The sequence below is a fragment of the Rhamphochromis sp. 'chilingali' genome (genome assembly GCF_963969265.1).
Source record: "Rhamphochromis sp. 'chilingali' genome assembly, chromosome: 5".
NCBI lineage: Eukaryota > Metazoa > Chordata > Actinopteri > Cichliformes > Cichlidae > Rhamphochromis > Rhamphochromis sp. 'chilingali'.
Genome location: NC_137932.1, coordinates 37,809,620 through 37,835,383, shown reverse-complemented (window position 1 = coordinate 37,835,383; position 25,764 = coordinate 37,809,620). Strand labels below are relative to the sequence as shown.

Here is a 25,764-nt window from a genome sequence, read left to right as displayed (position 1 = left end):
TGTGGCTACAATGTAGCTTGTCATCACCAGTGTGTGAATGTGTGTGTGAATGGGTGGATGACTGGATATGTAAAGCGCTTTGGGGACCTTAGGAACTAGTAAAGCACTATATAAATACAGGCCATTTACAATGGTTATACTTACACAAAGAGGCCTGTGGATTTTGGAAGAAGTAATCAAATATTTGCAATTCTGCTAAACTTTTCCTGCTGGTTGTGGTTTGAAAGAGGAACATGGGTCCATTATAATACAATAATATAGGCTTATGACTGAAGGAAAATAAATTTGGTCAACATCCTCTAGGAAGCATAAATGTGTTCAGTATATTTTATTGCATTCTGTATGTTTCATTTGCTGGTAACCAAGAGAAACAGCCACACCACTCAGGGGTAACCAAAATGTATTAAGTTCATCCAACGGTGATGGTGCATTACAAGGCGTTTTTTGAACACTATTGGAACCAATGATTATTAATTTAGACAGCTGGAATGAGAAATATGCTAATTCTCGTGTAATGTGCATCATAGGTCCTTGAAATGTTCCTTGAAAAGTGAATTCTAACGAGAAGTTGCACAAGTTCTGACATCAGTATTTCACTTTTGAAAGTTGTATGGGTTTGTATGTGTGGGGTGACAACAGCCTGGTGACAAACAGTTGATGAGTTTTCTGAAAATCAGGAAATCCTTTTAAACTTCCTGTCTCACACAGACAGACACGCAGCGCAAAAGTCAGAAAAGTAACTCTGTGTTTGTGGCTACAAAGTAACAAAATGAGGACTTCTGATGGTCGCATGTGACAATACACGACCCGACGAGTGATTGCACATATTCCTGTAAGTATAAAAGATATTTTTACATACTTCCTACTCAGAAACATCCACTTCCACTGTATATCGACAAGTATTATGTCACATTATGAAGAATGTGTTTGATCTATGGATTAATCTGTCTTTAGCTCTTTATAAATGGCTATTCAAAGAAGCTTTTACAGCATGTCCATATTGTGGGATATTTTTCTATAACAGTGACTCCTTCTTAAGTTGTTATGGTGATCTTTAAAAAAATAATAATAAAAAAACATTCTTAAAATTGATCCTAATATACGGTATTTGAAAGACATTGAAAGACAAAGTCAAATAAATGTACTTATTACATTGAAACGTAAGTCACATGTTCTCACATAGTGTTAATTTGGGCTACGGCAAAGCGTGGTAACCAGTTTCACTTGAGGACGGGAATCCCCGCAAAACTACAATTGACTTTTCAAAAGCTTTCTGAATGCTTTTATATGGATGTGAATACTGAATATGGGGTCTGTCCAGGTTTACATCATATTCGGTATATGATGTTTATCTAGAATGCAGGGTTATGCATATTACTGTATAGCATACGACTTCATCCTATACAAGCAGGAGCCTGCATTAAGGTTTACAAACACAAATTGACATTTAAGGACTTACCTTTAATTAATTTGAGTGCTACTGAAAGGAATAGTTATCCTGTTAATATTTGGTAAATGTTTCCTGTGAGCTCTCTGTCACAGATCAGTATTTGATCTCTTTTAACAAAAGTATTAAGCAAAAATTTAAATATGATCAAAAATATTAATTATATTAAAGAGCTTGGTGGAAAAACATAAAAAATAATGTTGGCTATTACCAATAATGTAAATCTATGACATAAACCTTACATTGGATGCTGGTCTAATTTATCTGTGTATATATAATCATGCAATATATTTGCATGTGGACAATATTTTTTCAGCTCCAAGATTATGTTATTTTCTCTTTTTATTTTATTATTCTCTTTTTCATCCTTGCAATTATTTCCCATACAGACATTTCTTGCAGCCCAGAGCAATATTTAAGTTTATTCCCAGTATTTTACAAAACATTAAACATTTTTTGTTATTTTTAAGAAACACCACAATAACAGGTTCTTGATCCTAACAGAATAGTACACTGTAATTTTATCAAGCATTGTTTACGTAGACCACCAGAGAGTTCACTGCTACAGTAAACTGCATAAACACTTCACTGAAATTGTCTTGTAAAAGCACTATTAGTGTTACAAGCTAAAAAGTTAATTTAAAAAAAGCATCCACTGATCTTGGTAAAGATAATATTAAGAAAAGAAAAGACAGCCAAAGGGTGCAGCACCTCAATAGTGATGCACATGATTCCACAATAAAGTAAGGTGCCATCATAAATCACTCTGCCCCAAGTGTGCACACTGGTTGACATAAGAACCAGTGTTAAAATCACTACTATAATACCATTAATCACCAATAGAAACAAAACAAGCAATGTATTAGAATTAGAAGGACAATTAAGATACTATTAGATAATAATTGGAGCTTAATTGGAATTCAAAAGAGAAAAAGACAGTTAGATTCACAGGTAACATAAGTATAACAAATATAAAAGTATGCTATGTCTTTTGTTGACACAGACCAGGTAGGTACAGGTCTGTTTTGTCAAAAGAAGACCTTTGACGTTAATGTATACATGGGTACTGCCTGATGCATGGCTTTTTGTTACCTCACAGTCTCCCACTAACACACCCATTATTCCTCAGCACTAATGAATCTATGAAGGACCTGACTAATCAAGAAAACTACTTAGGACTACACCCTCCTGTGACTTTTCTCCTAATTTATGTTGTTTAAGGTCACAAATTCCTATACAGTTAGCAAGAAAATCCAGTGGTAGTTATCTTTGTAAACAGTCTTTCCAACACATCCCAGTCAGCATTTATATACATACATTTGGGAAATAGGATATGAAACATTTCTTTGGTTTTTGTCCAAGATTTTAATTATTAAGCATTTGGGGCTTTTCCAGGCGTCTGACACCATGTCGTAATGCACCAAGGTACCTTAAAACCTGATTTGAGCCATGACACTGATTCTTATGACACGATGAGTCATAAGCCTATACTGTAAACACTACTGTGATACAATAACACCTTATAACAATAATCTAGGTTTTTTTTCCTGAGTCAATGGGGTTTTATAGAGCTGAATCACTCCCTTGTCATGTACGTGCTGTGCGAGCAGCCAGATTTGGAACCCACAATGCAGGACTTCAGAAACAGAAAAAAATCCCTCTGAACCTGAACCACACAGCATGTAGGTATGAGGGACGATGCAATAAAGGGAGATTGAGATAATATATACACACCGAGTAACAAGGGAAAAGGAAACACTGATTACAGGGGAGGGGACAAGAAAAGTTAAACTGAACGTAGCACGTATTTGACAAGGGGCTATAAAAATAACACACCAAACTAACAATGAGACGGAGACTGAGACATGCAACCTTGACACTGACCAAAGAGGAAAACAAATGTCTGACTAGGAACAGAAAGGGGAACGAAATATAGGGAGACACAACTGAACGAGAAACCTTGGTTAACTTAACAGAGGAGAACAGGAGGATGTGACAGGGGACATAGGGAGACAAACAGCGAACAAATCAGGGAAGATGAGACAGAGAGAGTAAAACTAGAGTTAGAGGACAGGAGGACAAAAGACCAGAGGAAATACCAGGTGACAGGCCAATAAATGAACCTAACAGGGAAACAGTAAAGCATATAAGATGCTGAAAGGTAAGGCTGATGCACATATGAGACAAAGGACAAAACATAGATGAGACAAGAACAGACAGGAAACCAAGAACAGACTAAATAAGAAGCTGGACCTGTGAAACAGTTCCTGACTCAATGACTCAGGAACATTACTAATCTAAAATGGATGAAGTCAAGCTTTGTGGACGTCACAAGAACAGAATAACCTTTTATTGTCACTGTACGTGTACAACAAAAAACAGTTGGAAAACAACTCAGTTATTCAGCATTAGTTATTTAACTCTCCATTTTTTTTACTTTTATGTCAACGCTTCAGCCAATCAAGTCAAAATTGAACCTTCCATGTCAGAACATAAAATGTTCAAGTTATTCCAAGGATTTCTGATTTTCAGTGTAAGTTAATATAAAAAAGGTCACCTGACTACTGACCTCTACATACATTTTCTGATGTTTATCTGTTGGCTTTATTTTCTGAAGTAACCATGGATCTCAGCGAGGAAGAGTCAACTCCTCTGGTGATCAGAGACCGCGGAGGCAGCCAGAGGTCCAGTTCAAGCACTGTTCCTAATTTACAAGTCAACTTCTTCCCTGTCAAAAAGGAAGCAACAACATTACAGATCACATCTGGACAAATATCTGCTGAAAATGTCTGCATCCAAGCAGGGAAGAAATGTGGTAAGACTGTAATGCATTATGTATTATGTAAGTCACTAATTTTTGTCAGCCATATTCATTATTGTGGGGTTTTTTTCCTCCAGGAATCTTGCCGGTATACCTAAGTCTATTTGGTTTGGCATCTGAAGACCTCTCATTTTGGTATCCTCCTTCTCACATGTTTGACACTGATGAAAACTTAAAAGTCCATTTCAGAGTCAGGTGGGTGTCAAAATGCCTTATTTGATGAGAAAATATATATATATATTTAAGATTCAAATTCAACTTTTCAAATGCTTGTTAATGCGCAGTTTGGCATGTGGACACGGTTAAAACAACTTGCTGAAGTTCAACTCAAACGTCAGAATGGGGAAGAAATGTGATTTACGTGACTTTGAACACAATATAGCTGTTTGTACCAGACGGACTGATCTGAGTATTTATGAAACTGCTCTACTGGGATCTACCCCACACAGTCATTGCTAGTGTTTGCAAAGAATGGTCTGAAAAAGAAATAAATAACCAATGAGTCAAAGTTCTCTGGGTGAAAAGGACTTCTTGATGTCAGAGGTCGGAGAAGAATGGCCAAAGTGCTTTGAGCTGATAGGAAGACAACGATAACTCAAGCAACTGCATTACAACCAAGACACAGAAGAAAATCTCTGAACCGGGTGCCACTCCTGTTAGCTAAGAACAGGAAACTGATGCCACAGCTCACAAGAGCTCACCAAAGTTTGACAACAGAAGATAAAGTGACAGACAGATAAAGTGGCTATTGAATATTCTTTCATTTGATGAATGTTTAGTGCATCAACTCCTTATACTTAGAATGTTGCTATAAATAATTAGAGTTTGGAGTACTAGTTGAAAGGTTTTTAATGGATCCTGATGTAAAGGTTAGTTTTATATGATTTGATATGCAATGGAGTTCTTTTGTGTTTGAAGGTACTTCTTTGGAAATTGGTTTGGGCAAGAACCAAGATCTTCATACCGCTACAGTTTGACTAGAGACAGAATCAGTCCAGTACTCGACTACAGTGTCATTGACTATCTTTTTGCCCAGGTAAAGTACTAAATAATGATATTATTTTCAAATATATTAAGTAAAGATTTTTATTAATTAACATAATTAATTTAAATTATGTTATACTTTATGAAATTCTTTATTTTATTTTAATTTTAAGAATCGAGACTGATAGAAAGTGATTAGATAAATGTTTTTCTATTTTAAGTACCGATTTCTAGTAAGATGAAATATTTACAATTTCTATTATTGAAAATGGTGAGATTCTTCAATTTAATTCATTAGCAAAAGTTTATCCAACCATGTACTGTCTTTGTTGCTTTGAGGTGTCTATTAGTTTTGGTTTTTGTAAAACTGATAGATTAATGTACTACTGCACAATGTAACACAAGTTGTGGCCACAAAAAAACTGCATGCTTGTTATACTAGTAGATGTGACGATAATAAGTCCAATTGATTTCTTTTGGTGTTTAGCTTCGAAATGACTTCATTGAAAGTAAGGCAGGCATAGCCCCACCATTGACTCTTCAGGAGGAATGCCTTGGCCTTGCAGTGCTCGACTTGTGGAGAATGGCCAAGGAGCGCAACCAGAGTGTTAGAGAGCTCTGCAAGACTGTCAGGTATTTACAGTTGAGACTGTATCATTGCTTATACAACAATCCATTCTAGTTTGCAATCATTACACCAAATATTATTCCTCTTTAGCTACAAATCCTGCCTTCCCATGTCACATCGCCATGACATCCAGAAACGAAACCGGCTGGACCGCTACCGAATTAGAAATACCCTCAAGCGTTTCTTAAAGAAGCTTGGCAACTGCTCCGTAGATGAGTGCAGCCTGAAACTCAAGTACCTGATTGAGCTGTCTGGCATTGAGCCTTCTGTTGGAACGGAAACCTTCCAAGTGAATCATTCTTCCTCCCATCCAAAGTCAGACTTCTCTCTTGTGCGGGTCACAGGGGAAACAGGAATCCAAACCGCTGGAAGTATCAATAACAGCCAGGTAAGATGACTGAAGAAGATCGAGTTTAGTTTGTAGTTGGTTAACTGCTATCATTTTCCTGCTTTAATATCTCTACTACGCTACTAAACAGATCAAAATGCTATTTGGTTGATAGGTTTTGTCAAGAGTTGAGTGGCAGACCTTCTGTGATTTTCAAGAAATCATTGACATCAGTATACAGCGGGTATGCCATGAGCAGGTTCCCCAAGACAGCAGGATGGTGACAATAACACGAAAGGATGACAGCTGCTTGGTAAAAAAAACAACATATTTTACACTTAAACCATTGCAATATATATATGTGTGTATATATATATATATATATATATATATATATATATATATATATATATATATATATATATATATATATATATATATATATATATATATATATATATATATATATATATATATATATATAAATAAAAACACCCAGCACGCCCCTGCGGGCAGTTTATCCTTCAAGCTCGGGTCCTCTACCAGAGGCCTGGGAGCTTGAGGGTCCTGCGCAGTATCTTAGCTGTTCCCAGGACTGCGCTCTTCTGGACAGAGATCTCCGATGTTATTCCCGGGATCTGCCGGAGCCACTCGCCTAGCTTGGGAGTCACCGCACCTAGTGCTCCGATTACCACGGGGACCACCATTACCTTCACCCTCCACATCCTCTCGAGCTCTTCTCTGAGCCCTTGGTATTTCTCCAGCTTCTCGTGTTCCTTCTTCCTAATATTGCTGTCATTCGGAACCGCTACATCAATCACTACGGCCGTCTTCTTCTGTTTGTCTACCACCACTATGTCCGGTTGGTTAGCCACCACCATTTTGTCCATCTGTATCTGGAAGTCCCACAGGATCTTAGCTCGGTCATTCTCCACCACCCTTGGGGGCATCTCCCATTTTGACCTCGGGACTTCCAGGTTATACTCGGCACAGATGTTCCTGTACACTATGCCGGCCACTTGGTTATGGCGTTCCATGTATGCCTTGCCTGCTAGCATCTTGCACCCTGCTGTTATGTGCTGGATTGTCTCTGGGGCATCTTTACACAGCCTGCACCTGGGGTCTTGCCTGGTGTGATAGACCCCAGCCTCTATGGATCCTGTACTCAGAGCTTGTTCTTGTGCTGCCATGATTAGTGCCTCTGTGCTGTCTTTCAGTCCAGCTTTGTCCAGCCACTGGTAGGATTTCTGGATATCAGCCACCTCCTCTATCTGCCGGTGGTACATACCGTGCAGGGGCCTGTCCTTCCATGATGGTTCCTCGTCTCCCTCCTCTTTCTTGGGTTTCTGCTGCCTGAGGTATTCACTGAGCACTCGGTCAGTTGGGGCCATCTTCCCAATGTATTCTTGGATGTTCCTTGTCTCATCCTGGACTGTGGTGCTGACACTCACCAGTCCCCGGCCCCCTTCCTTCCGCTTAGCGTACAGCCTCAGGGTGCTGGACTTGGGGTGAAACCCTCCATGCATGGTAAGGATCTTTCTTGTCTTTATGTCAGTGGCTTCTATCTCCTCCTTTGGCCAGCCTATTACCCCAGCAGGGTACCTGATCACGGGCAGGGCGTACGTGTTGATGGCCCGGATCTTGTTCTTACCATTCAGCTGACTCCTCAGGACTTGCCTGACCCTCTGCAGGTACTTGGTGGTTGCAGCCTTTCTAGCGGCCTCTTCATGGTTCCCATTTGCCTGCGGGATCCCCAGGTACTTGTAACTGTCCTCTATGTCTGCAATGTTGCCTTCTGGTAGTTCAATCCCCTCAGTTCTGACTACCTTCACTGTCTTTAATATATATATATATATATATATATATATATATATATATATAAAAACACCCAGCGCGCCCCTGCGGGCGGTTTATCCTTCAAGCTCGGGTCCTCTACCAGAGGCCTGGGAGCTTGAGGGTCCTGCGCAGTATCTTAGCTGTTCCCAGGACTGCGCTCTTCTGGACAGAGATCTCCGATGTTATTCCCGGGATCTGCTGGAGCCACTCGCCTAGCTTGGGAGTCACCGCACCTAGTGCTCCGATTACCACGGGGACCACCGTTACCTTCACCCTCCACATCCTCTCGAGCTCTTCTCTGAGCCCTTGGTATTTCTCCAGCTTCTCGTGTTCCTTCTTCCTGATATTGCTGTCATTCGGAACCGCTACATCGATCACTACGGCCGTCTTCTTCTGTTTGTCTACCACCACTATGTCTGGTTGGTTAGCCACCACCATTTTGTCCGTCTGTATCTGGAAGTCCCACAGGATCTTAGCTCGGTCATTCTCCACCACCCTTGGGGGCATCTCCCATTTTGACCTCGGGACTTCTAGGTTATACTCGGCACAGATGTTCCTGTACACTATGCCGGCCACTTGGTTATGGCGTTCCATGTATGCCTTGCCTGCTAGCATCTTGCACCCTGCTGTTATGTGCTGGATTGTCTCTGGGGCATCTTTACACAGCCTGCACCTGGGGTCTTGCCTGGTGTGATAGACCCCAGCCTCTATGGATCTTGTACTCAGAGCTTGTTCTTGTGCTGCCATGATTAGTGCCTCTGTGCTGTCTTTCAGTCCAGCTTTGTCCAGCCACTGGTAGGATTTCTGGATATCAGCCACCTCCTCTATCTGCCGGTGGTACATACCGTGCAGGGGCCTGTCCTTCCATGATGGTTCCTCGTCTCCCTCCTCTTTCTTGGGTTTCTGCTGCCTGAGGTATTCACTGAGCACTCGGTCAGTTGGGGCCATCTTCCCAATGTATTCTTGGATGTTCCTTGTCTCATCCTGGACTGTGGTGCTGACACTCACCAGTCCCCGGCCCCCTTCCTTCCGCTTAGCGTACAGCCTCAGGGTGCTGGACTTGGGGTGAAACCCTCCATGCATGGTAAGGAGCTTTCTTGTCTTTATGTCAGTGGCTTCTATCTCCTCCTTTGGCCAGCCTATTACCCCAGCAGGGTACCTGATCACGGGCAGGGCGTACGTGTTGATGGCCCGGATCTTGTTCTTACCATTCAGCTGACTCCTCAGGACTTGCCTGACCCTCTGCAGGTACTTGGTGGTTGCAGCCTTTCTAGCGGCCTCTTCATGGTTCCCATTTGCCTGCGGGATCCCCAGGTACTTGTAACTGTCCTCTATGTCTGCAATGTTGCCTTCTGGTAGTTCAATCCCCTCAGTTCTGACTACCTTCCCTCTCTTTGTTACCATCCGACTACACTTCTCCAGTCCGAACGACATTCCAATGTCATTGCTGTATAGCCTGGTAGTGTGGATCAGTGAATCGATGTCTCGTTCACTCTTGGCATACAGCTTGATGTCATCCATGTACAGGAGGTGGCTGACAACTGCTCCGTTCCGTAGTCGGTATCCGTAGCCAGTCTTGTTAATGATCTCACTGAGGGGGTTCAGGCCTATGCAGAACAGCAGTGGGGACAGAGCATCTCCTTGGTAGATCCCGCACTTGATGGTAACTTGTGCTATGGGCTTGGAGTTGGCCTCTAGTGTTGTACGCCACATCCCCATTGAGTTCCTGATGAAGGCTCTTAGGGTCCCATTGATCTTGTACAATTCTAGGCATTCCAGTATCCAGCTGTGGGGCATTGAGTCATAGGCCTTCTTGTAATCAATCCAGGCAGTGCACAGGTTGGTCAGTCTGGTCTTGCAGTCTCGGCTGATTGTTCTGTCTACCAGTAGCTGGTGTTTTGCACCTCTGGTATTCTTGCCAATTCCTTTCTGTGTCCCGCTCATGTATTGACCCATGTGCCTGTTCATCTTAGCCGATATGATGCCTGACAGGAGCTTCCATGTAGTACTGAGGCAGGTTATTGGTCGGTAGTTGGAGGGGACCGGTCCCTTCTTGGGGTCCTTGGGGATCAGGACCGTCCGGCCTTCAGTTAGCCATTCCGGGTGTCTCTCGTTAACTAGCAGCTGGTTCATTTGTGCTGCCAGACGCTCGTGGAGTGCAGTCAGCTTCTTCAGCCAGTAGGCGTGAACCATGTCGGGCCCTGGTGCTGTCCAACTCTTCATACTGGAGACCCTTTCTTGGATATCTGCCACTGTGATGGTTACTGGACCCTGTTCAGGGAGGTCGCTGTGGTCTGCCCTCAGATCCACTAGCCACTGAGCATTGCCGTTATGGGTTGCATCCTTCTCCCATATGCTCTTCCAGTATTGCTCCGTCTCCAGCCTTGGTGGTGCTGTTCTCTTATTGTTCCCTTGCCACTGAGAGTACACCTTTGCTGGTTCTGTGGAGAACAGCTGGTTTATTCTCCTGCCTTCTATCTCTCTGGTGTACCTCCTCAAGCGGCTGGCCAAGGCTGTGAGTCTTTGCTTGGCAGTTTCCAAGGCCTCAGGTATGGACAGCTTGCTGTATTTCTTAGGCACCTTATTTGTCGCACCTTTCTGCAACTCCGTTAGTTGGCTAACCTCCCTCCGTGCTACTTTGATCTTGCCCTCTAGCCTCCTTCTCCATGGTGGGTACTGCCCCTTGTGGCTGTTCAACTTGTAGCCAAGCATCTCACTGATGCCGTATTGTAGATCAGCTTGTTAGTGTCGGTAATCGTGGTTGTAGGTATTGCCCGTAGTGCTGCATTAACATCATCTAGCAGACCTTCTGAGGGTACTTCACGTAATCTTGGTAACCGGCTACGGGGGATCCAGGTTTCAAGCTTGGCCATGATCCTATTTTTCAGGTCAGCTCCTCTCGCACTCAACGATCCTTCTCCTATCGCACTTGGGGCTATGTACCCAATCTCGGGTGGGGGTGATGATATCTCCCCCCTGACCTGGCGTCCTGACTCCTCCTTGCCGTAGCATTTGTGTTGTACCTCGTCAATCTCTAGCTGTGAGAGCAGTCCCTTCTTTCGAATGTTGGAACACTGAGCTACTAGTTGTTTCGCCGTCATTGTGGATGTTGGGTAACGAAGAATCCATAGGTCCCTCATCCTATTCATGTAGCCCCTTCCGCCGGGGTTACTTGCGTAGTAGCATTCCAACAACGCCCTGTTTTCGTCCCTTGCCCACCGATGCCTTCTTGTTCCAGTAGCCCACTTTTCGTCAGGGTGCCCTGGTTCCTCAACACCTGACGCGGACCTTGTTGATCCGGGCGACGTCCGAGCCGGCATGCCTTCATATTTATCTGTCTCGCTCATGTCTGCGGTAGGCTTGCTTAGCATAGGGGGTCTAGCCTTAGGACCCTTACTGGATACAGACGCCCCAGGCAGGAATCGAACTTGCGATCCTCTGTTCCAAAGGCGTGTAGTTTAACCACTACGCTATCCAGCTGCTAGCGTGTATATATATATATATATATATATATATATATATATATATATATATATATATATATATATATATATATATATATATATATATATATATATATATATATATATATATATTTATTTTACTGTTTGGATGTAAATATGAACAATTTAAAAGCTATTCGCATCAAATTAGTGTCCTCGGGCAACTGTATCCCTTCTACTTTTGTATTGCTTCTCCAAAGCTCCCTGTTCTGGCTACGTGGATGACATTTGGCTTGCTGGGGTGGAAAAGTTGCAAATTTGTACCATCTGGCCAAAACTGGTCATGGCATAACACCAAACCTTTAATCGTAGATGGACCGATGTTGGTGATGTTTGTATGTTGAATAGAATTCTACCCAGACCATCTCTGGACCAGAAGTGAGAAATATTCATCAGATAATGTCATTTGTGGCGGGTGAAGTTAATGTGTTGGAGTCTTACAATTATCCCCATTCTTTCTGTGATGTGAGGAAAGCTGTTATATCCATAGGAAGTCAGTTAACGAGTTAGGACAAGTGGTGGACCCAAAAGTATGAGACATCAAGTTTCCATCACCACTGAAAAATGCTTTTTCCCCTCCTCATTCTTTTTTCAAGAAGGCTTTCAAATTTTGCTTAGTTGAAATTAATTAATACAGAGATAGTAGAGAGCAGTTTGTCTTTCTAGAAAGTCTAACAATGGTGTCCATTTCAGGAGTAACTTGACTGAGCATCATTGTAACACCCCAGACATTGGTTCAACTTTTAGTTTGGAAGTATTTTTGTACCATGACTAAGCAAACACTTGATGGTTATTCAGTGTTGTAATGCTTGCTGACGCTGTCAAACAATGGTCCTTTAACTTAAAGCTAAAACTAGAGAAGAGGACAAGAACACAGAGGGCCAAATGCAGCAAGCAGGGTGTGCAGTGAGTAATAAATGTCTGCCTACAAATGGTTCATAGCCAGAGGCCCAACTCCCGTGACTACTGATGGTCCTTAGGATAAATGTTGGCTAGGTTTGATCCATAATGTGATGTGGGAAGTCCATGGTAAGACTCCACGGTACACGTGGCATCGGTCAGAACGGGAGTTTGAAAACCTAACTTAGTCCCCTAAGTGGTCCAGTAATGCAACAGGAGACTAACAGGAGACTAACTTTTTTTGTGTGTGACTACTTTCATTACAGGAAGTCAAGTTCCAGAGTCTCAAAGAGGCACTTTCGTTTGTGTCACTTGTTGATGGTTACTTCAGACTGACCACAGACTCAAGCCACTTCTTCTGCCAAGACATTGCTCCGCCAAGTATTCTAGAGGGAATCAAAAACCATTGTCATGGCCCAATAACGTGCGTCAATTTAATCATTACTTAATCAGACGCCAGCTTTTACACACACACCCACCCACCCACCCACCCCCCCCCCCCCCCCCACACACACACACACACACACAGATAGATAGATAGATAGATAGATAGATAGATAGATAGATAGATATATTCTGATTTGTTTTTATGCTGTTTGAGCAGATCAGAGTTTGCAGTCAACAAATTGAAAAAGTCAGGATACAAAGGTGGTACCTTCCTTCTGCGGCAGAGTCCGAAGAACTATGACAACTTTTTCCTCACTGTTTGTGTTCAGGTACAGATATAGACAAAAACCTTTGTTTAAATGTTTTTTGTCACCCACTTCATGTTAAAGAAGCATCTGCTCAATCCGATGTGCAAGAGTGTTTCCCATGGCTTACATTTTGACTCAAGTGTTTGGATTCTTGCTTCTGATCAAAAATCACCCTCTTATTTTTGCAGACTCCACTTGGACTTGATTATAAAGACTGTCTCATTAATAAAAATGAGCACTACAGCCTCTTTGGTGTCCAGAAATCATTTTCCAGCTTGAGAGAGCTTACCAGCCACTATCAACACAATAAGCTCCTGCTGGCTGAAGTACCTGTCAAGTTAACCTGCTGCTGTCCACCCCGACCCAAAGGTATGTTTCTTCAAGCTACAGATGACATTATCTGCCTTGATCGCCAAAAATACAAGGGCAAACACACAGAGAGATGTGACCCTGATACTTCATTTTGGCCATCTACTTCCTGAAATTCAGCACCATGACTAGACAAGAGGCTAAATTAATAAGCTAGCTTATCTAGTTAGCTAGGCGCAGTGAGTAAACACTGTGACAACTGGGATGCTTGTTTTCACTAGTGAAAAAGAAACATAAAAAGTACTTGCCAAAATAAGTTCAGAGCCAACTACCAAGAGTATCCTATAGTGCAACTTCTTTCACAGAGGAGCTGCCACCTGCTGGCCATTAGAAACAGTGCAGATTAATGGCACTGTAAGACTTTGCTGTTAAGAGCAGCAGGTTATGTCCATATTTTTTGACGGGTCTGTTACAGGAAAATCAAAGTGTGATTACATATTTGCATCAACTGCATGCCAATTTTTGCAATAGAGTACATACTGTTCTGATTTTTTTTTAAATATGAAATTGTCATATTACAGTTGTCTCATAATCTAAGTTTTATTGTTTCAATTAATCTGTGCAAGCTATCAATTGCAGCAGTAGAAACAAATGAACATCCACATGGTTACAATGTGTAACTGTCACATTCAGTATTCTGAACTACATCAAGGATATAGAAAAAAACATTACTAGGACACATGTACTGTCAAATCTACAGTTGCTCGACAATTTTCTGTGCACTCATCATCATTCAATTCTTGTTTGAGGTAATATATGTCTGAAAGATTGAAGATTTTATAAGAAATATTATGTTTTCTGCTGTTTTTAAAGAGCTCACAAATTTGATCATCATACGCAACTGCAGCTCTGTAGAAGCTCCAGGCTCTCCAACAACCGAAAGGAACAAATTCAGTCACATCCAGTTTCATATGATCAAATATGAGGACCTGAGCTGTGTAAGTTGATCTGCATGTTGTGCCAATCAGGCCAGTTGGTACTTCTGATGACTGTCAGTACAAAACTTCTTCTACTTGTTTTCTTCTTTTTCCATCTACTCCTTTTTTAGTGAAAGCAGAGCAGGAGCATTAATGAAAAATATACCTTTATCCTAACATAACAGGCATTTCTTGCTTGCTAGCTTTGGACGAGAAGTGGTGCATACCTATAGTGGTGAACTCATTTTTTAAACAGTAAACGGCAATTATTTATAAACTATCTGTATCATTAAATTTCTATTGAAAAATTAATGTTAACTCAGAGGTAGGCAACAGCAGCCCACTTCCCCCAGCTGCTATCCTTCATTTTGGATTTATTTTCCTGCATTGTTCTATTGGGGTAGCTCTTCAGCCCCATGTAGAGAGAGGGATTCTGGGAATCCAAACAATGCTATAGCTATGATGTCAACCACATCTCCAGTGGTTCCTCCTGCACCTTTCACAAACAACAGACTAGATGGATATGGAATAGTTGTTGGTTATTTTTCTTTGAATTGTAATTTTTAATTGTTTATTACCTTAACTTATTCCTTTCTGACATGAACAGTAGCACCCTGTATTACAGCTTCCGTGTGTTTATGATATTTCATAACTGCAACAAGATTTGCAAAGATTTGCACAGCACCTATGTACCCTGTGAAACTGTCCTGAATTTCAGATATCTATCTATAGAGAGAGAAAGCATGTGATAGGGTGCCAAAAGAGTAATTGTGATAGTGCACAAGGAAGTCAGAAATATGTAAGGATGGTGTATTAGGACTGTGAGACATTGGTGAAGTGTGCAGTTGGGGTGATAGATGGGTTCATGGTGAGGGTGAGATTATATAAGGGATCGGCTCAGACCCCCGTATTGTTTGCTATGGTGATATACAGCTTAACAGATGAGATCAGGCAGGAGTTTCTATAAATTATGATGTTTGCAGATGATATTGTGATCTGTAGTGAGAGTGGGGAGAGGTGGAAAAGAGTCTGGAGACATTGGGGTGTGCAATGGAGAGAAGAGGAATGAAAGTCAATAGAAGTAAGACAGAATACATGTGTGTGAATGAGAACAGGGCAGGTGTAACAGCGAAGCTCTGAGGAGCAGAGGTAGTGACGCTAGAAGAGTTTCAATACAGACAGTGGCACGGACATAAGACAGGACGTGGAGCTAAAGGTGCTTGAGTGTAAGATTTCTGCTTGGAGTGACCAAGATGGATAAGATTAGAAACTGGTATTTTAGAAGGACAACTTAGGTTTAGATGGTTTGGGCATCAGAGGAGAGATCGTTGCTATATTGGACAAATTATGTTGAAAATGGAGCTGCCAGGCAGGTGGAAAAGAGGAAGACCTCAGAGGAGGCTCATGGATGTAGTGAAGGAGGACATGAAGAGGGTTGGCGTGACAGAAGAGGATGCTGAGGATAGGGTGAAATAAAAGCAGATGATCTGCTGTAATGACCCTTAAGTAGCTGAATGAAGAACAAGAGCTGGCACCCTTTATCGTGATTTCTGGAAGACTGATTCAGAGTTGTGCTTTTTAACAACAGTATAATCATTAGCTGAATTTCATACGAAAATAGTTACACTATATGGGACAGTCCCAATATTCTGTCAGCTGACACAGTCACATCAAGGGGTTCTCAACAGGAACAGTCCTACACGAGTCTTCTTCAGCAGAGATTTGTTGCAAATCTATTATTCTAAGGAGACACAACTCGAGTATTGTGATTAAAATGTTTATTCTTTATCTCAACAATATGCAACGTATCTATTCACACTTTCTTGGTTTGAGCCGAGACCTGAAAGTGTAAATGTCTGCCCCTGCTTCTTCTACAACTGCTCATACCTCCATTACAGCTACAGTTGTGTCTTTTTAAATGAATAACGCTGTGGCACTAACAAATACTGCTAATGCTGCTACTGTGACGCTATAGCCACGGTAATCTAAAAAGAATCGCTGAGCTATAATGTTGTTTATGATGGATACTTTCCCAATCAGGACGAAAGCCTCGGTCAGGGCTCTTTCACTCGAATCTTTAAAGGCAAAAAAATCGACATTCATGACGGGGAGAAACGTGTGACCGAAGTTCTGCTGAAAGAGCTCGATGCGACTCACAAGAACTGCTGGGAGGTGACTTTATACATACCTAAGTATTTTTTTTTAAATGTATTTGTTTCTTATGACTAACACATGCTTTTTGACCATTTCAGTCATTCTTTGAAGCTGCCAGCCTGATGAGTCAGATTGCACACAGACACCTGCTCCTTGTATACGGTGTTAGTGTTCACGGAGCAAAGAGTGAGTTAAAACTAAGTTCCATGATCGCATTGACTGTTTTTGTTGTTTTGTGTTTTGTTGTTTGCTAGTAAGCCCAGTAAAGCTGAATGTTGTGCAATCAGTGTTTCGACTGACACAAGTAGTTGTAATTTCAAAGCTGACAGTTATTTGGTTAACTTTGTCTCATATCATGTGGCCCTAGCTCAGGCGCTGCTCTGCGAGTGAGCGCTCTGTGTTTTGGTTTGAAGTACAGCTGTTGAAACAAACCTTGTTGTGCCTTTCAGACATCATGGTGCAGGAGCATGTCAAGTACGGGGCCCTTGACCTTTACTTGAAAAGGGGGAGATCTGTATCAGTGAGCTGGAAACTTGACGTAGCCAAACAGCTCGCATCAGCCCTCAACTTCCTGGTAAGGAAGATTTACCGATGTGGAAATGAGAAGAAGGCAGCCTAGAGCAGGCCTGACTGTAGATTGCGTGATGTGCAAATAAATGTTATTTAAAATGTCATGTTTTACCAGGTATTTTAAAATACATAACTGCTGTGAACAGTAGAATTAATGCAAAGGATGAAGTGTTTCCTAATAACACTAAACAAGCAAACAGGTATTTTTCTGTCCTGCTTACTTTGAAATGTAGTTGCTAAAATCACATGTAACCCTCGTACAGGAAGAGAAGAACATTGTTCATGGAAATATCTGTGCCAAAAATCTGCTGCTGGCCAGAGAAGGTGACCCCTCTCAGGGGAGCTCTCCTTTCATTAAGCTGAGTGATCCGGGCATCAGTATGGCCATGGTGGGCAAAGATGGTAAAGCCTTTTTTTTTTATTTAAATTGACTCATTATTTACTGTAATGTATGTATCAGCATTTCTTTATGCAATGGTAACCAATTTTAGCTTTATTCGTTTTATTTTATACCCATTAACATGCCTTACAAAATAAAGGATACTTTTAGCTGCTTCCTTATAGCCAAACAAACAAATAGATGAAGAAACTTAATTAATAGAGTTGTCGTTTCTCCAGTCATTCTGGACAGGATCCCCTGGGTGGCCCCCGAGGTGTTGGGCGCTCCAGAAAAACTGACCCTCGAGTGTGATAAATGGAGCTTTGGCGCCACAGTGTGGGAAATCTTTAACAATGGAAACTCCCTGCTACGAGGCTGGAACCTAGATCAGGTAGATTATCGTATTCCCTGATCTGCAGTTTGTGGTTTTGGAAGGCTTTAAACACTCTGAACTTTTTAGCTGTCTGGGTCAGTGTTACATGATCCCTCAAAGCTCATTGCTGTTATGCAACAATTGCAGAAAATGCCTAAACTAGAGGACTCTGTGTGTGAGTTGTAGCTCTGGTTTTGGTTCATAAAGTTCAGCATGCAGAAAAACTGATGCAGTTCAGAATATTATATTAACTTTTCAAGTTGATGTAAATAAAATGCAACACTGTGAAAAGACTACTGAGAATACTGTGTAGATTAAATGAAAATTGCACTTCCTTTTCTGTGAATTTTCAGTCGTTAGAAAAATTGTTGTACAAACATTAAATGGTGCTATGTGGTGCTAAATGTGTTGTGTTTGTTTTTGTTTTTATTTGCAGAAGAAGCAGTTTTATGAGAGTTTCCAGCAGCTGCCTCCCTCTCAGTGGACAGAGCTAGCAGATCTGATCAGTCAGTGTATGGACTACCAGGCAGACTTCAGACCTTCATGTCGCAGTATTATCCGTCAACTCAACAGTCTCATCACTTCAGGTAAAGATGCGTACCATACTGTTCTGGTAATCAGCTGACACATACATGTTAAAACTGTCCTTTAAAACATAAATTAATTAGATAAATAAAATTAATTCAGTTAATACCACAATACTTTGACTAACTTTTTGTATCAGATATAATCCTTAGAAAAGAAGACATAGATAACAAATTATGGTGTTTTATGAAATGTAAATAAAACAGAATCCATGATTTGCAAATCTTATAAACCCGTATGTTATTCAGAATAGAACATAGAAAACATAACTGATGTTTAAAGTGAGACATTGTATTACTTCATGAAAGATATGAGCTGATTTAGAGTTTGATGGCAGCCAAAAATCTCAAACAATTTGGAATGCAAGTGACAAAAGTCAGCGCTAATAAAGAACAGCATCCTAAAGAGGTAACATTTCTCTGAAGTGAAGACGGGTGGAGGTTCACCAGTTCTGCAAAAAAATACCTCTACAAATTATGGGTCAATTTCAGAATAATGTTCCTCAATATAGAATTGCAAAGACTTTGAATATGTCATCACATGATGCCATCAAAAGTTTCAGAGAATCTGGAGAAATCTCTGTGTGCAAGTGACAAGGCCTAAAATGAATATTGGATGCCAATGATCACGCGGCACTGCATAAGAACAGGCATGATTCTTTCATTGAAATAACTGCACGGGCTCAGGGACATCTCCAGAAATCGCTGTCTGTAAAACACAATTAACTCTGTCATGCAACTTTATAAAAAACAAAGTTATACGTGAACATGACCCCGGATCATCATCTTCCCTGGATCAGAGATCATTTAAAACAGACTTTGAAATTCTTTTCGCAAAAGTGACCCGAAATAGGCACTCTGGTGGAGTTACTTTGTGTGTGTGTGTTTATAAGTAGTTTTAAACCTTGTGATCCACAAAACAGCATAAGAGTAAAAGAGTAAAAGAAGAACTGACTGCGTTACAGCACCCGCTGCTTGTTGAGAGTAAAAGCGATACGCGCTTTCACGTCTTTTTTTAGCGACTTTTCTTTAGAAAAAAAGTCGCTAAGGGGTCTGAAAACTCGCTAAATATAGCGACAAAGTTGCTAAGTTGGCAACACTGCTTGGCACTTGTGCAGGTGAAGCCAAAGGGAAGATATGCTTCACCATATTTTCTAGTCTTTGGCTTAGAATGAAGTTGGTTTGGAAACATATTCAGCGATGCTTCATCTCCTGCCCTGTGTGGGCGCCCCGTCAAAAACCTGTCCATTATGCTAGCAGTGTCCAAGTGTTTTTTGTTTTGTTTTTTCCTTTTCATACCCCCCCCCCCCCCCCCCCCCCCCCCCCCCCAGGGGACGGGCCCCACACTTTGGGAAGCTCTGAGATAACACAATATAAGTATGTGCATTTCAAAAAATGCTCTAATATACAGTAGTACAGTGAACCTTTTAAATGTAAATTATAGAATAGCAAAGAGAAATCTTTGTTTGTCCTTGTGTTTGTGTGTCTGTGTGATTCGTCCAGGGGTAGCTGTTAAACAGACTACTGTTGCTACCAATAGCTGTTTTCCAAATGGATGATGTTTTAGATATTACGCTGAGATTCACTGAAGTGAAAATACTGCTGACTGCTAACGTTGCCTTGTTTTTTGCCAGACTATGTGATACTTCATGCTACCGAACCTGTCACACAGAGCCCCGTGTGCAGATCTTACAGCCACCCTCAGCACGACCAGACATTGTTTGAGGAGAGATACTTGCGCTACATCTCCCCTCTGGGAAAAGTAAGTGTGAGGTGACATATAATGGACAGAAGCTTTAAACTAAATAAATGTGTCAAGCTGATGTTATGCTACACAAGCAGGACCTACTATTTGTGCTCATTCTTTATCCGTCTCTTTCATGCATCTACTTTAACTTCAGTTTTTACCTGTGACTTAACACATTTGCAGGGGAACTTTGGCAGCGTGGAGCTTTGCCGTTATGACCCGCTGGGTGATAACACTGGTGAGCTGGTGGCTGTGAAGAAGCTGCAGTCCAACAAGCAGTCAAACCTGGAGGACTTCCAAAAGGAGGTCAACACCCTCCACGTCTTACACTGCGACTACATCGTCAAATACAAGGGAGTCTGCTACAGCATGGGTAAAAAAAAAAACTAAACAATAATAAAATGATCTGCCCCCTGCTTAGACTGTAAAACTCTTAGCTCTCCCTTTCCTGTTTTATAAATGAACTCATTAAGGATTGCTGTGCCACTTCAAAAACATGTTTAAGGTGACTTGTATGACTTTTTTGTAAAAGGTGTAAATGTAAGTGAACCAAGCAAAAGAGCTCGTTGCACTTACTCATTTCCTCTTAAAGCATGAAACTCACACGTCTCTGTGTTTCAGTGACAAAGATTTGAAAGGACATTATCTGATGAACAACGTTATGGCTTGTCTGTTCACAGGTCGCCTCAGCATGAGTCTAGTGATGGAGTACCTGCCCTATGGCAGCCTTATTGGCTACTTAGAGAAGAACAAACACAACATCAACACCAGGCGGATGTTACTATTTGCTTCTCAAATTTGTAAGGTGCGTGAGCTTGCAAAATGTTAAAAATATGACCTCTGCTATATGGACAGGAATTAATTGTTTGCCCACACAATCATAAATGAGTATCGACTGCATATTCTATGACTTGAAAGTCTTTTGCTTTAACGTGTGCTTGACCTGCTGCTTTTGATAAAGATGATGAACATGTCTTCCCAAGCAAGTGTAAACCAGCAGGATTTAAAGCTGCCTGTGACGCAGCAGGATTACAGATCTGATTGGGCAGGATCTGAAAATTGACGTGACATATGTGAAGCCATTCCTGAACCAGTGCTCACGTTTTCCCTAAGGACCCCAAAGCGCTTTACACATCCAGTCATTCACCCATTCACACACTGGTGATGGCAAGCTACATTGTAGCCACAGCCACCCTGGGGTGCACTGACAGAGGCGAGGCTGCCGGACACTGGCGCCACCGGGCCCTCTGACCACCACCAGTAGGCAACGTTTGAAGTGTCTTGCCCAAGGACACAAACTGTCCAAGCCGTGTGTGTGTGTGTGTGTGTGTGTGTGTGTGTGTGTGTGTGTGTGTGTGTGTGTGTGTGTGTGTGTGTGTGTGTGTGTGTCTAATGCAGAATATTTCTCTCTGCTGTGTGGACCGGTTCAGTTTTGGCAGTTTATTCTTATCTGCTGTGTAACGATGACGCACATTTTAGAGTTGTATTAGAAGGTGACAAGAAGAATTAATAGCTAAAAATATTTACCTTCTAATACCATATAGCTTATTATATTTCCCCCACAGACACACACAAATACATAGACTTTCCACAGTTCTACGTGTTGCAAATCTTTAAAAAAAAAAACTTAAAACACAGAGGGAGATTGACAGAGCTAAAAATAAAAGTGTCTTTCGTTTGTTTCTAATTCTGTCAGGGGATGGAGTACCTGCAGAGCCTGCGTTATGTGCACCGAGACCTTGCAGCCCGAAATATCCTTGTAGCCAGTGAGACGCTGGTAAAAATCGCTGATTTTGGGCTGACCAAGGTCATTCCACATAATAAGGACTACTACCGTGTCACCCAACCAGGAGAGAGCCCCATCTTCTGGTAGATTTCCACTAGTTTCACCAATAAAAATCTAATAACTGCTTTTCAATGAATCAGCTACTTTCTTGTGTCGATGGTGTGGTTACTAGCTGTTAATACTTCCTAATATGACTAAATGAAAGACACGAATAAAACCAAACATGAGACAGTGCTTATTTTTAAAAGAAATGCTTCTCAGAAAAGAATATGTAATGTTGAAAAGTGAAGCATAAGCTATGAGATAGATTTCCTCTGCTTGAAGATCACAGTTGCCCCATTACTCGGGATTATTCTGTGCTCTAATGGTCATGCATTTACTGCAGGTATGCCCCAGAGTCCATCACTGAGTCCAGATTCTCCCAAAAATCAGATGTCTGGAGTTTCGGGGTTGTTCTTCATGAAATCTTCTCTTACTGTGATATAAGTTTCAATCCGAAAAGAGTAAGAAAATGTACAATTGTTACAAATGTGTCTGGAAAATGCTTCAGCTTAAATATGGATTCCCATGGCTTACTGTTTTGTTTCAGCTTTATATGCAGGAGATTGGGCACAACGTGCTGGGTACATCCATTTCAGTGCATCTGGCAAATCTACTGAAGGGTAACTGGAGGTTACCACCACCTTTAAACTGCCCGCCCAAGGTACGTTTGCTCTGTGCGGTCGAAACTGTAGTTTTTTCGGAATACTTTTTGATCTTTGCTATTGTGAGTAAATCAGACCTTTGGAGAAACGACTTTCTTATCTGTCTTACATCAGCAATAAAGTAATTTCCCTTCTATCCTTTTATTACACAATGTTTATCCTTGCTCATATTACTTTCATTGTAATGCCAGGTGTACCTTATGATGAGGCAGTGCTGGGCACATGACTTTGATGAGCGTCCATTTTTCTCCAACCTTGGAAACGAAATTGAAACTATGATCCAGGATGAAAGAGAGAACTCTAAAGGCTGACGAGGATACAAGATACTTACTCTTTGTTCAAAAGGAAATCAAGTTTAAATGAGTACATGTTCACAAGTTCTCAGGAGTGAACATCCAATTATGGGAGTATGCGCAGGCTGACTTATTTATGATAGATCTCTGGGTACACTGGTTCTGATAAGCTCTGCTTAGGCTCTTTCAAGTTGATATCACAGCAAAGCCTAGGTTATTATATTTTTATATTTTTTATATTGTATATTTTTCCAGTTTTCACTCTGAACTTTTTGCAGAGATTTAATGGTTGCTAGAGATTGCTAGTTTTTTGTTAGTTTTTTTTTTTGGGGGGGGGGGGGGGGGTTGTAAGTGTTCCGTAGCTCAGAACGTTCACAACGTTTTAAAAGTAGATGAAAAATATATGTTACCTGGATGTAACTTTAGTTCTCTGTGTTCATGCGTTGATCGCACTTACGAAAGATGCAGCAAAGCATAAATAAAGCTCTTTTCCTAAATCAAAATGTGTTTTTTGAGATGAGCGGGAGAAAGACAAGCTGGACAAGCTTATATAAAGCTAATAATAATAATAATAATAAGTTTATGTGGTAAAAAAATATATATATATGTATGTATGTATTAGAGATGGACCGTGTGTATTTGTAGCCTCGCTACCAATCCAGCATTTCATCTCCGAGGAAGTGATCCCAGAGAGAAGTAAAGCAAGTGTGTAACTTCATCTCTGAATGTTTATAAAGCATTCCAGCGTTAAGCTTAACAACGGATATATGGAGCGACTGCCTCTCTCTCTCCCTCTGCTCATAGCTGGACTGGCCATCGGCCCACCGGGCAATGGTGATTTTTCGTTTTTATGGGCCGATGATTTTTTATTTTTTTCTGTTAACGGTATAAATAATGAAAGGTGGTGGATTGGTCAGATGCTGGCCAGTGTGTAAAAATAACTCAGTTGTTTGGGGGTGGCTATCACAGAGCTTCCACAGATTCAGTAACATTAGCAAGTGGTGGAGGACAGCAGCTGGATGAGGGAAAGGGGAGGCAGGAGGAGAGATGTCAGTAGTACAATCATCCAGCGACGAGAGGATCTGTGTTCCAGCCTCAAATAGTGCTCCCGGTGATGACAGGTGATTGTTGTCAGGTGTGTGTGTGGGCCAAGGGCGGGAGCCCACAGTGAGCTCCGCCCAGGCAGAGAGGGAGAGAACAGAAACAGCAAATGTAGCCTTGTGGGGCCGACCGGGCAGGCACGGAGACCATGACAGCGCCAGAAAGAGGAAACCAGCGGATGTCGTGTTAAACAACAGCTGCAAGTTTAAGCTTTATCAGCTGTTGTTAGAGTTTATTTAATATTAATTTCAAGTATCAGCTGATGTTTGCTGGAGCCACAGCTGTAAATCTGCTGGTCATGATATCGGTTTGTATATCTGGTGAGAGGGAAACATGAAGATGAAACCAGGAGATGTCCTTACTGAATCATCAGAGCTGAACAGGTGATGGAGAAACAGGTTTACCTTTTAGGTGACTTGAATGAGTTAAAGGGAAGTTATGAACTGTTTCTGAGAGACAAATAACACCAGGATCCTTTTTTATGTAGCTGACAGCTGGTGACTGTGCAGGGGCGGGTCTAGCAAAGTTTTGCCAGGGGGCCAGGTAGGGAATTAACAGGGAAAGGGGGCCACAAAGAAATACGTTCTTATTCTCGTTTAAAATGTCTAGCTTTTAATAAATAATTATCTGAATCTTACACCCAAAGTTTTAATCTGATGTAAAATGTATAGAAGTCCATTACTGTATATAGTAACTATTAAGTCTAATATACCCTAGTAAGCTGTAGTACTTTTTCCTTTGGGAAGATACCATCTGTGCAGTCTGCAATTCTGTTGAAGAAAGATGTTGAATCTATTTAATTACTCTTGAAAAATAATTGATTTCTGTGCATTTGTTTTCACACTGCATCAAATTAAAGTTGATTATTTTGATTAAGCATCATGAGGTGGGGGTGGTTCCCTATTTTTTTTTTTTTTTTGCTGGGAGTTTTAGAAGCCTATTAGTTAGGTTGCTTACTCTTTAAAATACCAGAATAGGAAGGATGGAGTAGGTTTAAGTTTTTTAGATTGATCAGTTTTGCTGAACTATTAAATATTTTGGGTGCAGTGTATTTTTTGCATACAGGTATAACAGAATAGCTTTAATGTTTGTTTGTTTGTTTTTTAACTTGAGTATGAACTTATACAAAAAGCAGCAAGATATTAAAAAAACAGTTATATTGATTAAAAAACTGACTATATCGGATTCATATCGGTATCGGCCGATATCCAAATTTATGATATCGGTATTGGACATAAAAAAGTGGTATCGTGCCATCTTTAATATGTATTAAGTATTATTTCAGAATAATTTGCACTTTTTGCTTTTGCCAGTGACTGAAGGAGAATGTAAGGCTGAAAAGCAGCTTGTTTAAGTTTTAGCTGTGTCTGAACGGGTTTGAAATATTACAGAAACTTAAGCTTAAAAATGTGCAGATTTTTTAATGCAATATTGTATTTTCTTCAGTGTACACTGTAATACACTGTGTTTTGCATTCCTGACTTGTATGAAATTCTTAAAGCTTATAGTCCAGTTACACACAGTGGTAGAAATAAAGTAAGTATATTTACATATAAGTATATTAATATAATTCAGAATTTCAAGACATGCTTGTTTTTTTTCAGTATTTTGATTTTATCTTAATTTCACCCCAATACATTTATGA

The 25,764-nt window shown here is 41.0% G+C and overlaps 1 protein-coding gene across 1 annotated transcript; it reads left to right on the top strand.

Moving 5' to 3' along the window:
- Positions 1 to 697: 697 nt before the first annotated feature.
- Positions 698 to 23,318, top strand: jak3 (Janus kinase 3 (a protein tyrosine kinase, leukocyte)). The gene is made up of 24 exons (XM_080883150.1): positions 698 to 832; positions 4,065 to 4,262; positions 4,346 to 4,463; positions 5,187 to 5,304; positions 5,740 to 5,885; positions 5,971 to 6,268; positions 6,384 to 6,521; positions 12,714 to 12,871; positions 13,052 to 13,163; positions 13,331 to 13,511; positions 14,325 to 14,449; positions 16,469 to 16,600; positions 16,681 to 16,768; positions 17,032 to 17,156; positions 17,416 to 17,554; positions 17,771 to 17,922; positions 18,341 to 18,491; positions 20,123 to 20,250; positions 20,419 to 20,608; positions 20,916 to 21,040; positions 21,932 to 22,104; positions 22,407 to 22,524; positions 22,611 to 22,724; positions 22,917 to 23,318. Exons 2-24 carry the CDS (start codon positions 4,070 to 4,072, stop codon positions 23,034 to 23,036), a joined length of 3,342 nt encoding a protein of 1,113 aa, XP_080739276.1. The 5' UTR covers positions 698 to 832; positions 4,065 to 4,069; the 3' UTR covers positions 23,037 to 23,318.
- The last annotated feature ends 2,446 nt before the right edge of the window (positions 23,319 to 25,764 follow it).